General features: G+C 40.7%; 1 protein-coding gene across 1 annotated transcript in view; it reads right to left on the reverse strand.

Moving 5' to 3' along the window:
* Nucleotides 1–11648, reverse strand: part of LOC146002839 (potassium channel subfamily K member 18) — a 183878-nt gene extending 172230 nt beyond the window's left edge. The window contains exon 1 of the mRNA XM_083140813.1: nucleotides 10742–11648. Coding sequence (XP_082996939.1) covers nucleotides 10742–11441 — 700 coding nt within the window. The 5' untranslated portion in view covers nucleotides 11442–11648. The remainder of the gene's footprint in view (nucleotides 1–10741) is intronic.
* Nucleotides 11649–12210: the final 562 nt, after the last annotated feature.

The raw sequence follows: 12210 nt of genomic DNA on the forward strand, positions 1-12210 counted from the left end.
TGGACCATTAATGTACATGAATGATTTATCAATTGTCTTTGTTGGATAGTTAAGAAATGGTATACTGTATGCTTTCAATTCAATTTTCTTTGGTGGGGATAAAAACATCCCTGGCAGAGATAAAAATAATTTTCTTTTGCCGGAGATGAAATTTTTGTGGGGGGGAATCCCCGACATCCCCCCGTTAATTCGCACACTGGTGTATGATCATGTGATGCGTGCTAACTAATGAAATGAACGTATAAAGCAGCAGACATGAATTTTTAATTTTGTTGAATCTTGTGAACTTGAAGACCGCTATATCGTCTACTTGGTTGAACGTCATTTCATTGCACCAGCGTGATACTTAGATACACCTGCACTACACTTAGTGTCAAAAACTGCAGCCAACAAGACGGGGCTGTTCAGTCTAATCGTCATCACAGCGTCACTCAACCGCGTGTCTACGAATACGTTTGTGAAAGAGGCAGGGTATAGTTTCACTGATGGCAGTGCGGAAACATTCTGAATACGAGAACAATTTCAACGCAATTACACGGTACGTTTCTGTAGCAATGACAGTAAAATTACATTTTCACGGTCAAATTGTTTACGGTGTGCACTGCTCCATGTTCATTCAGCGTTCTCGTGGGCCAAAATGTAATTTACAGTTAAACGTGTGACGTAACGCTTAGAAAACCAGAGAATAAGCGAGAAACAGGGATTAAATTTCGGTTCGGGAGATTTTCTTCGCTTTCGTGTTTACCGCTGTGTTCTGGAAGAAAATATTCGCTGGGTGATTCACTCTCGCAGCGATGCTAAGTACAGGTCACAGGAAGCACCTTTAGAATTTGGATCTGGGAATACTTGTTCGGTTGCCAATTGGGCACGAGTAGGGAGTAATCAGTTAAACAATGCCAGTTATACATTCGCTATTCAATTGTTGAGCAGAAGTGTGCTTGAGTACGTGAGCAAGAAATCCGGGTGAAGTATATCTAGTCTTCAAATTATTCAGTGCCAGTTTTGAAATCAATGGATAATTGGATAATGTAACGGATTATCAAATATCCAGCTGTGATATAAAGACTTATTTTGACGTCTTTTGCAGATATATGTATAATAGAGTGCCCAGACGTCCTGATTTTCGCAGGACAGTCCTTCTTTTTAGGGTCACGTCCTGCGGTCTGCGATGATACTAAAAAAAAGAAAGAGACAAATATATCCTATTTTTCAACAGCGTCCTGCAAAACATCCAGACGAATTGTTTATCCCTGTGAAACTGATGGTGCCCTTAAAATTAATAGTATTGTTAGTTTGCAAAGAAATACTTGTAGATCTAAATTTTTTTACGCTTGTTTCGATCGCGACCTTAGTAAAGTTTATATTTATTGCTTAGAAGCAGATATTGCATGCAGTCTATTCATGATATGATATGAAAGGTACCGAGTGATGACTAAAAATATATGCAGGGGGCGTTTTGAAAATTGAAAATAGTCCAATTCTGGGGATTTGCATGTTTGATGCATTGATGAGATGATTACTACAGTTGCGGAAAGAGACAAGTATATTCCCAGTATTGATTAATATTTTAATATTATTTCACGATGTATGGATGTTTTATGTTCAGAAAGTAAGGAAACACACACAATAGAAAAACAGTAAGAACGAGAGAGATAGGAAGCTTAAGTCTGTAAAAAGTCATCTGGCTTTGGTCTTAAACTATAGGGGTATACACACAGAATACAGTATAAATCAACGGGTTTGAAAGAAGATACTTGGTTTGTACTTGTTAGTGAGTAATGAAGTACATAATTAGCACATTTCTTCAAGGAACGTTCCACGCTTTTCATTTAGTGAGTGTGTTTGCTACTTTAAATTAATTAAACTATTGCTGACGTCTGGCCACCAAGAATTCCCGGGTTCGGATCCCGGGGGAGGTGATCTGGAGCAGGAATTTTTCAAGTCATATCCCTGTTTCTGCGCGGCTCTGAGCCTAGTATTAATGGGTACCTGGCGGTAAAGGCGACCGGGCGTGATGCTGATCACATCATCCAAATCATGGCCGAGATCATGAATATGTGGAGCTCTACCTCCACATCTCCCCATTTGCCTATATGGCATGTGTGCACACGCACAGGGGTGCCTTTACCTCATTATCGACATGTTTTTAACGTGAGTTGATATTATTTTTATTTGTTTTGTTGTTTCACGTACAAGAAACTCTTATGAGCTGCATTTATTTGCTGCATTGAGTATATTAATGCACTAGAGACATCTGTCGGCTAGTCTGAAGGAACAGTGATATTTTCATGTTGAATGTGACATGTCGGTCTGTTACCAAAGTGAAGTGCCATTACTGCAAATGATTGTCATTACTTTTCATGAGGGAGAGAAAGGCTTTAAGAGCAACCCTTTGTTCCTCCATATTTGTCTTCCGATGGTGCAGAATGAGGGCCTTTCCATTATCTCGATTACGGGTAGACTGTTTTGCGGTTTCTCCAAGAGAGGGCAATACATTTGCGATATGACAACCGCTTCAGAGAGTGACGCAAGAAGAAACATATAGTATGTGAAAAAAACAGCAAGCTTCTTTCCTTTGTTCTTTCCTTTTATAAACTTAGACTGTTTTCTCCTCTTCCGAAAAATACTATTTTTTATAGAGCTACACCAGACGCTCTAGTAGGTAACCTTATAATGAATAAATAAACAATAAAATGTTACATGGTTCTAATCCAATGCAAAAGTTTATATTTATCCCCTGTCCCTCCCCCGAAACAAGACTATTTGTTTCGATCGCTATACTTTCACATCCTCCACAACTTTTTTGTTTAAGTTTGGGTTACTAATGTGCAAAGCTATGAAGTATACCCTTAAGGTTGGCTTACACTATAACTTATTTGGATCTATTTGACTACAGTTTTAGACGCACAAATTCTCTCCTCGTGGATGGAAGTACAGTCATCCCCAATAAAATTTAGACACTTAGATGTTGCTTCTATTTAATTATTGTGCCTCTCGAACGCGTTGCAGGGAGCGAAATTAATGAAGACTGGGGAGAGGGAGGGGGTGGGGGAGAAGGTTTGAATTCACACACGCACGCATATATACATACGTATATATATATACATACGTATATATATATATATATATATATATATATATATATATATATATGAATCAGAATATGATATCCATATTCATTATGTTGTTATATGTAAAAGTAATTCACTAAATATTTAAAAATATATTATTACATACTAAGATATATGAAATGGAATTCATTTGTTACTTGTATATACAATTTTTTATAAAATACAAAAAGTAATTGTTTATCTTTTTTGTTGTAACAAAAACTCTCCCCCCGAAAATTTTTGGTGGGAGATATTTTGAGGACAATATTGTTGGTCCCTCTTTAGGATTTCGCACTCTGCCTTTTGATATCTTATGGAGAATATTCGAATCAAGTTCCCAGAAATTGAAGAGAAAGTTCCACCCCCAAATGTTGTTCTATCTTAAAGTGGGATCCGAACCACTTGTGCCTCTACCGGGAATCGAACCCGAGACCCCTTGTTTTAGTGTAATAGAAAATATGTATTTACATGTATATCCGTTCCCTGTTTATTGCAAACAAAAAGAGCAATACATTTCTTAATCATTATATTGCAATGTTAACGATATGTCCACATATTCGGCCTCACTGGCACGAACACAGTGGAGAAGCATACTCGTAAAAATAAAAACACTAAACTCCAAATGACCTGTAAGAGCCATCACAAGAATAAACAATTCTCTCCATTCTAAAGCTTTGCCAAAACATGTTGAATTATTATGATAAACGAAACACTCAATACTTTATAGTCGTTTTATGATGTACAATAAAAGGGCTTGTAAAGCAAAACCATGCTTTTACATATAGACATCATTTTGTCTAATCCTGCCCCGCCCCACTCGTCTGCAGACGACCCTATTTGGACGCGGTGACTAGCCACACAAAACCACCGGTTCCGTGTAGTCTGATAAGCACTGCAGCGAAAAGACCCACAAGTTCACAAGGGTGGCGTGCAACAAGTCCTGATATTGACGCATTGTGAACCGCTGCGATATCGCTGTCCGAGTTAAAGCAAGGAAATGAAGAAAGGTTGACTAATTTCACACACAAACTGCGCAGTTTACGCTGTACTTGTTTCGGAGACGATTGTGCTGTCAGCCACGTGCATCCACTCTGGAAATAATGCCCTATTTATCTTTCTCTTCTTTTTATTTCTGTCTCTATTCTGTTTTTCTTTTCCTCTATCTTCTTTCATCAGCTTTAGTATCTCTTTATTCTTGTTTATTTCCTCTCTACATGATCATTTTTTCTTGTATATTCTTTGTCCTTTTCTGTCCATAACCTTCTACAATTTGTATCTCTCTCTTCTTCATATTCCTTTCATTCTGGCTCGTTCCTTTGTGTCTTTCTTTCTTCTGTTTTTCCTTTGGCTTCTCTATATCTCTTTTCCATTTTCTCTCTCTCTCTCTCTCTTTTCTATATTTCTTTTCCTCTTCTCTCTCTCTCTCTTTGTATATGTTTTAACATTTCTCCCTCTTGTTTCTTTATTTCTATTATTCCCTTTCGCTCTATACCTGTCTCATTTCTTTGTTATTTTCTTTCTCTCCCTCTTTATTTTCATTATTTATACTTTGCATTTCCCTTCATATCTGTCTAATTTATTTCTCTCTCCTTCCCTCTCTATCTGCCTCATTTCTTTATCTTCGTCTCTCCCTCTCTCTTTTGTTCAGTTATTTTCCCCTATTTCTCTCTTTGTAACTCTTTCCTCTTTTCACTTCATTGTCCCTTGCCTTCTCTCTGCCGACCTCTATAGCGGAGTGGTTAGCACAGAGCGCTGCGAAACCAGAGGTCCCGCGTTCGAATCCCAGCCTGGACATGATTGTTCTTAGCGAGTGTCCCTTCATCAATTTCATCACTCATCCTCATCATCGCGATTAGCCAAATAGTAACAGACAAGCGATCTTCTCTCTCTCTCTCACTTTTTCTCTCCTCTCCTCTTTCCTCTTACATCTCTCTGTACCTCATTCTCTGGAAGGCATATTGAACACTGAACATTGGCAGACACAGTGGCGCAACCACAGGGGGGCAGGGGGCGCTATCCCCCAATCTTCGACGGAAGTCAATTCTAGAGGGGCAAGGGGGGGCAAACATTGACGGCCAAGGGCACCTGCAGGGGAGCACAGAGGAGCAATTACCAGGGCTCGAAAAATCCCGGTCGCCAGGTCGCCATGGTGACTAAACGTTTCAGCCTGGCGACTGTGATCTTTTGCTGTAATATGTACGAAATTTTGAAGATTCTAAGTTCAAATTGCAGTACAGCGTAAGTTAGCAATTTTTTTATCAACGTTGTGAACATCCTATACAATCAGTAACAATTTCTTACTCTTTGTCCCCCAGTTCCTGCTTTCTCAAATGATTTAGCGATGTTTTGAATACCGTGATGCTCAGCTTCTTATATATAATGTTTTAAATGTCTCACAACCCAAATTTTGAAAATGTATATGATGAAAACCGTAAGAGATATTTACACCGGGTTTTCTGCATTATAAAGCCTCATCCATTGAGATATTTTTCAATGCTAAAAAATTATCAGTTTACGCCACACAGAAAATTAGATAAATTAATAACTGGCAGAAGACAGCGTTAACATTTTTCCAGAAATGCACTTCTGGGTGAGAAAAATATGTAAGAAATTATCGAAGGGTCATAATTAGATGTCTGATGCCATGTCAATCTGTCATTTACGACCAATATTGGTCAAGTGCAACATTTGATGGATTTTTGACTGACGAATTTATGTGAAAAAGTTATATTTTTGGGACATATCTCCGTATATGGCAACACTAGCAGATCGAAATATTGTTAACAGACGCACGCAACATGTGCCTAAGTATTGGCCATACATTTACATGAAAAATAATAAATCAAGATTTTGTGCCGAAATTGAACTCTTGAGAGAATCCTAGACTGCCCCTGGTTATCTTGAATTATCTTTGCTCACTTTCGCAGCTACTGTGCCTGTTTATTTTAATTGATTCAGCATGGCGTATACGTTGGAGCAGCTCGTGTGCTTTGCTGAAGAGTATTTTATGATACTACTAATTCTTACACTCATGTGCAAGAAGTTTTCATAGAAAAATACCCTACTTCTGTTGCACCTCACAAACAACTGTTTTACGACTAGTCAAACATCAACAAATGATCCCACAAATTGTTAAGAGTTGGTATTTATTGTTGGAAATCAATTCTCAGATGTTTTCAGCAAATTAACAATATTTTTCAAATAATGTAATTTCTTTTATTTGTATAAATGCTAACAAAAATTTATTAACCCAGTGATAGCCTACATGATCAGTTTAGTGCAGAAAACCAGGTGTAAATATCTGTTACGGTTTTCATGATATACATTTTCAAAGTTTGGGTTGCGCGACTTTTGAAACACTCTGTAGTATGCGCAATTGCTAGTAGGTGGTTTCTTGGCGCCTGATTTTCAGAGCTGGCGCCTAGCTTTAAATAAAATTTTTCGAGCACTGGCAGTTACCCTCTTCAATTTGAAATTTTATGCAAATAAAACTACATTTCGTAAAATATTCTTGCTCGCTTCGCTCGCAATGCCTCCTTTCCTCCGTCTCGTCAAGTTCAGGGCCGTAGCTAGGGGGCGGCGGGAGTCGGCCATGGTTGCCGAGCGATCTAAATGAAAAAGGTTGTAAAAGAGAGAATGCATGGCGTCCAGTGGAAATATTTGCGCCCTAATAAAATCAATATTGCTTTCAATTGCAAAACTTGGATCTAAAAAATGTCTTACTCGCTTCGCTCGCAATATATTTGTTTTCTGTAATGTATTGTATTTAAATAACATGTGTCGTATATGTGTATGTATTGAGTAAACTTTGAATACGTGCACTATTTTGTGTTAGCATGTTGCATATGTATTTTCTTATTTTATGTCACTCCATGTTGCATTATATTCGGAATGCATTTATCATTCATTTTCCTCCATTCAAAAATACAGTTTGTGTGTTTGTTTCCCATTATTAGCTAATGTGAAATAGGTGTTGAAACATTATTTAAATAGTTTGTTCCAAACAAATGCTTTAGCACCGACTTCTACTCCCTTTTTGCGTAATTTATGAGGATAATAACGTCTTTGATACTACTAATACCACTAGTAACAATAATAATAATAATAGCATTATTATTATACAAGTAATTATTATTATTGGTACGTTTATCCTGGTACTTGCCCCCCCCCACACAAAAAATCGTGGTTGCGCCTCTGCGCAGACACTTCAACTCGAAAGAGAATGCTCATCCACCTCAAGGTATTGAACTTTCCTACTTAAACTAGATATCCTGTAATTTACTTAATGGAAGATTATGTTCCCGCCTACGTAGGTTTGCACTTGTAGAGAAATTTCATCATTAAACCTAAACCCTAATACATAGAACTGTCTTCCGTCTCAAACCCTATCGATAAAATGTCAAGAGTTTTTTTTCTCTTTCCTCTGCTCCATTGTCAATTTAGTGCTTTGTGCAGGTGATTAAATCGACAACAATGGTCGGTTACCACGCAACAAATGGCATTGGAATTGATCCGAACTGAAGGAAAGCTAGAAAATATAGGCGACCTTCTTTTCGAAAGTGTCGAATTAATGTACTATAGAAAGGGTGTTTCGATTTAAGGTACTATCTGAACAAGACTGGGAAAGTATCCTTATATTACATATCAACCGGTGGCGTGCCCCTTAAGGGTTGGTGAGAATTACACTCTCCATTTTTGTTGGCATCATACGGAAAATTTTCTAATGTAGGTCAAAACGGAAGAGTTGTGTTCTTCAGCGGAATATAATGACGTCATGTTTACATGTTGTCAAAAGCTGGTGCGGTGGCCGAGTGTGATTTTAAACGTAGCCACTCAAGTTGCCGGATTTAAATCCCGGTGTGGTAATTGGTGTTCTTTGTCAGTGTCTCTTCATCAATTTTATCTAATCAATCATATTTCATTGGGATCGTCAGGATTAGGCAGAGAGGCGACAGTAAATATTAAAAAATACAAATACTGACGCAGCCATAAGAGAGGATCATTTCAAGGGAAAGAGGAAGGAAGACATGAAAGAAACCGTGAAAATAATAGAATTAAGGAAGAAAAAGAAAAGAGAAGAGAAATGAAGTAGTTGGACAGAGAATGACAGAGAAAGAGAGGGAAGCAAAATTGGAGAAACGAAGTAGCGGAACAGAGAGAGAACGGCAGGGGAACAGAATGGGAAAGAAAGAGGAACATAAAAGAAATGAAATAAGAAGCTTTAGATGGAAGGAGAACGAAATAGAGAAGAGAGAGAGAGAGAGAGAGAGAGAGAGAGAGAGAGAGAGAGAGAAAGAAACAAAGAAACGAGAACTGAAAAGGTGAAAGCTATAGTAGCCGGAGAGAATAAAAAAGAAAGGGAAATGAAAAAAGAAGAGAATAAAGAAACGAGAGTGAAAGAATGACAGGGAAAATAAGGTAGAAAATGAAACAAAACGGGAGAGAAATGTGTGAAAAAGAAATTATAGACAGGAGAGAAAGAAGGCACGAACAATAACATTAAAACTTAGAAAGAAGAATGAGACAATTTTTCTTAAATGTGCGAAAGTTTGATGGATTGATTTGGTTCATTTTACTTCGCTTTTCTGCTACAGTTGTTTAATCGCGAAGGTGATGATGAGTGATGATATGATGAAACGAATGATGATACACTCACAATGAGCACCCATGACCATGCTGGGATTCTATTCAGGGACTCTTGACGTCGTACGGGAACGACCCTTTTCGCCCTGCCTGTGATCCACACATAATACTATATCATCATCGTCGTTCCAGACGCCAAAGCCCCGTTAGCCTGCAACAATGCCGTTTCCAGGGTGAACTCAATGGACGATAGATTGACATTTGCGTACCGTTCAAGATGGTCATCCCAAAACAACATTAATTGATAAGTGACAAGCGCGAACAACACAACGAGCGACACACAAGCGACAAGTTTTGTTTGAAGCTTGTGTCGCTACGTTTCGAAAGGTTGCAAGTCCACTTGTCGCTTGCGTGTCGCTCGTCTGTGGCTTTTTCCATTGGCGTGCATGGCATCGCCTCGGTCTGTTCTTTGCGCATGTGCCGTGAATACCTGCTTGTAGATTGAAGGGGCCCGTCTCATGTCGCTTGTCGGTACGATCTGAAACCGCCGTGCTGCTTGGAAACTAACCTTTAGTAACAAGGTTTTCAGCCCAAAGGGACAAGTGGATTTCACAGCATTCACTGCGCATGCGCGAACAACAGACCGGGGTGACACGAACACGGTATTCAGAATACGGTTCGGTCCGAGCGACACGTGCAACTTACTGTATCGGTTCAAAAGGTGACATTTATTACTTCGACACGTGTCCTTGTCCTTGTCCTGGAAGCTTCCTGTTAAATGAAACCTATCGAACCGAAGCTACACGAATGGGCCGATGTCGCTTGTCGTTTCGGTCTGAATGTCCTCTTAAGCGTACGGTGGAAGCCAGAAAAAAAAACACAAGGCAGATTCCATAAGGTAATTGGTAGTCAACAAACTGAATTTCAAATATTAATCTCCTTACGAATGTTATTTGTTGGTACTATACAGCAAGCAAAGTATTTGAAGGTTAAACCCACTTTCAGGAATAACATTTTGTGATGTCCCACACTTTTGTTATCCTGCATTACTTTTACGAGACATGACGAAAGACACGAATATTTTCGATACGAGACGGCATTTCACGAGACGAGACGACAGAGACCAAAGTTTCTCTCGTCTCTTGAGCAAAACTGTAATACGTAGCATCAGCGTAACTTGGAGCGAAACTCGGGGGAGGGGGTGGGCGAATCCAAAAGTTTTTCATCCCATTTAAATTGCGTAAAGGACTGCTGCATTTAAGAAACCGGAAAACATCAATAAATTAAAACAAAACGCGGTGGTTTAGTCGGTCGAGCTCCGTGGCGGAGTGGTTAGTACAGCGCGATACGACGCCAGGGGTCCCTGGTTCGAATCCCAGCTAGGACATGGATGTTTGTGTTTGTCCGTAATGAGAAAAACTGAGAATATAGTAAAAATGATATGTGTGAAAGTTGAGAAGATGGTGAATAACGGGAGGGATACTATTGCATAGGGGTATTCCTTTACGTCGGTAGAGCGTCTCATTGCCCCGCGGGAGACCTTGGTTCGATTCCCGGGGTGTGTGACCTAAGGTCGAAATTTTTCCGGTCTTGTTCCCACGTAAAGCGGCTCTGGAGCTCATTCAGCCTCAAATAAATGGGTATCTGGGGAGTAAAGGCGGCCGGAGCGTGGTGCTAATCACATTACCTCCAAAATGGCCGAGATAAAGAATGTGTGGGGTCCTACGCCCACATCACCTAAATGTGCCTTCATGAAGAGGATTGATTGATTGTTTTAGTCCACTTTGTGCACAGTAAGGCTAATCGGGACTGGCAAAATGTGTGCCTTCATGCACGGGGAACTTTACCTTAAAATAGCGTTGAGGATTGCTACATTTGAGAAATTATAAAAAAACTTTTCTATTTCTTTCTTCCTCAGGTTCCAGGAGGTTCGCAAAATTACCCTTAACTTGTAAATGTTAATAACTCTGAAAATTATGGGAGGGTAAGTGCCCCCTTGTCCCCCACCAAGTTTCGTTAATGAGAAGAAAAAGAATCAACGTACTCACCTATAGTCGTGTACACCGTTCCACAGTAGAACATAGCATTCCAAAATCCCCAAACCTTCCTGTCATTGTCCGTGACGCCAACCGCATAGGACTTGTAGAGCTGGTCCTCGAACTCAGTGAGTCGTTCCGAGGCCATGAATTCCCACGTCTCATTGTCGAGTGTGACGTCTCTGCTGAGGACCCTCAGCGTGTCCAAAAGGGCCAGCTTCGATTTGGTAATGTCCGCCTTCTCCTGGTCCTCGTGTGGGCCCTCGACGGCCACGAACATGACGGCCCCGAGGATGCTGTACCCGAGCATCACGATGAAGAGGAACAGGTGGGTGAACCAGCGCTTGGACAAGTGACGGACTTTGCTGAAGAACCAGAAGGCCGTCTTTTCCCCGATGCTCAGTCCGGACTTTGCAGTGTTCACGGTAAAGTCCTTTATACCGGAAAACTGCTTGAAGACGAAATCGGACGCCTTGGTGGGGTAGTAGTGTTGGAACATCCCCATAGGGCCCATGGGTCCCATGTGGACCCCTGCCGTCATGGGGACACCGGGGGTCATCGGCGGGAGCGGCGCCCCCATAGGGGTCAGGGGGACGTTAAGCATGGGTGGTGGGCGCTGGTAAATACCAGCTTCAACGTCATTGGTCTTCGTCGGCGTTCCACCAACCGTGGGCATCTGAATCTTGATTTTCGGTCGCGGTTTGCCTTCCATGGTGCCCAAATACGCAACGTTAAACTACACTTGTTAAAAAAAGTAAAAAGAAAGGTCACTTCTTGTATCACACTGAGGTCATTGTCTTCCGAGGTCACGGCTACGTCACAAGTAGGACGGAATTCGATTGGTCCGCGTTGCACTGCGGCACATGCCGGTCCGTGTGTACCCTGAGGCGCCTGTAAGCGGGACCTCTCGACGCGCCGCTGTTAGCGGATCAACTGAAGCGGTGCCGAAGGATCTGGCGAGGGGACAATCGAGCATCGCACGGCGCACGAGGCAAGCGTGGATTCTGGCGCCTACGCTTCCCTGTCAACGTGTCTTGCTGCAATGCTTTCGGTGTCCTCACAAAGTATTGCGTCTGGCTTTTATCAGCATGACACGTTCATCTGTCGCTGAGGCGAAACGTTTTCTTGTAGCTTCAGCAAGACTCAGCAATAAGTACTGCAGCGATTGCGTTCCAGGTAGCAGAATGGATAAAGCTAAGGCCTGGTAATGAAGAGGTTCTAGGCTCATTTTCTCAATGGCATTTTAAACTTTGTATCCAGTATTGATTAGCCTCTCTGTTCCTTAACTGGTATGGTGAATTCTTGTTACAAAGGGAAAGAAATGAAAGCGCGTTTGACTATGGCAACCATGGTTAATTATCTAATTTTTAACGCTAACTCCACGGTGTCGTCCTAATTGCGAACAGTCTTTATTGCGAAAACTTGCTGCCTGAACAGGAAGAACCTCGATGGGCTGTGTCCTAATTGCGAACACATTTTTT

The sequence above is a fragment of the Lepisma saccharinum genome, chromosome 19 (assembly GCF_977018435.1).
Source record: "Lepisma saccharinum chromosome 19, izLepSacc3.1, whole genome shotgun sequence".
NCBI lineage: Eukaryota > Metazoa > Arthropoda > Insecta > Zygentoma > Lepismatidae > Lepisma > Lepisma saccharinum.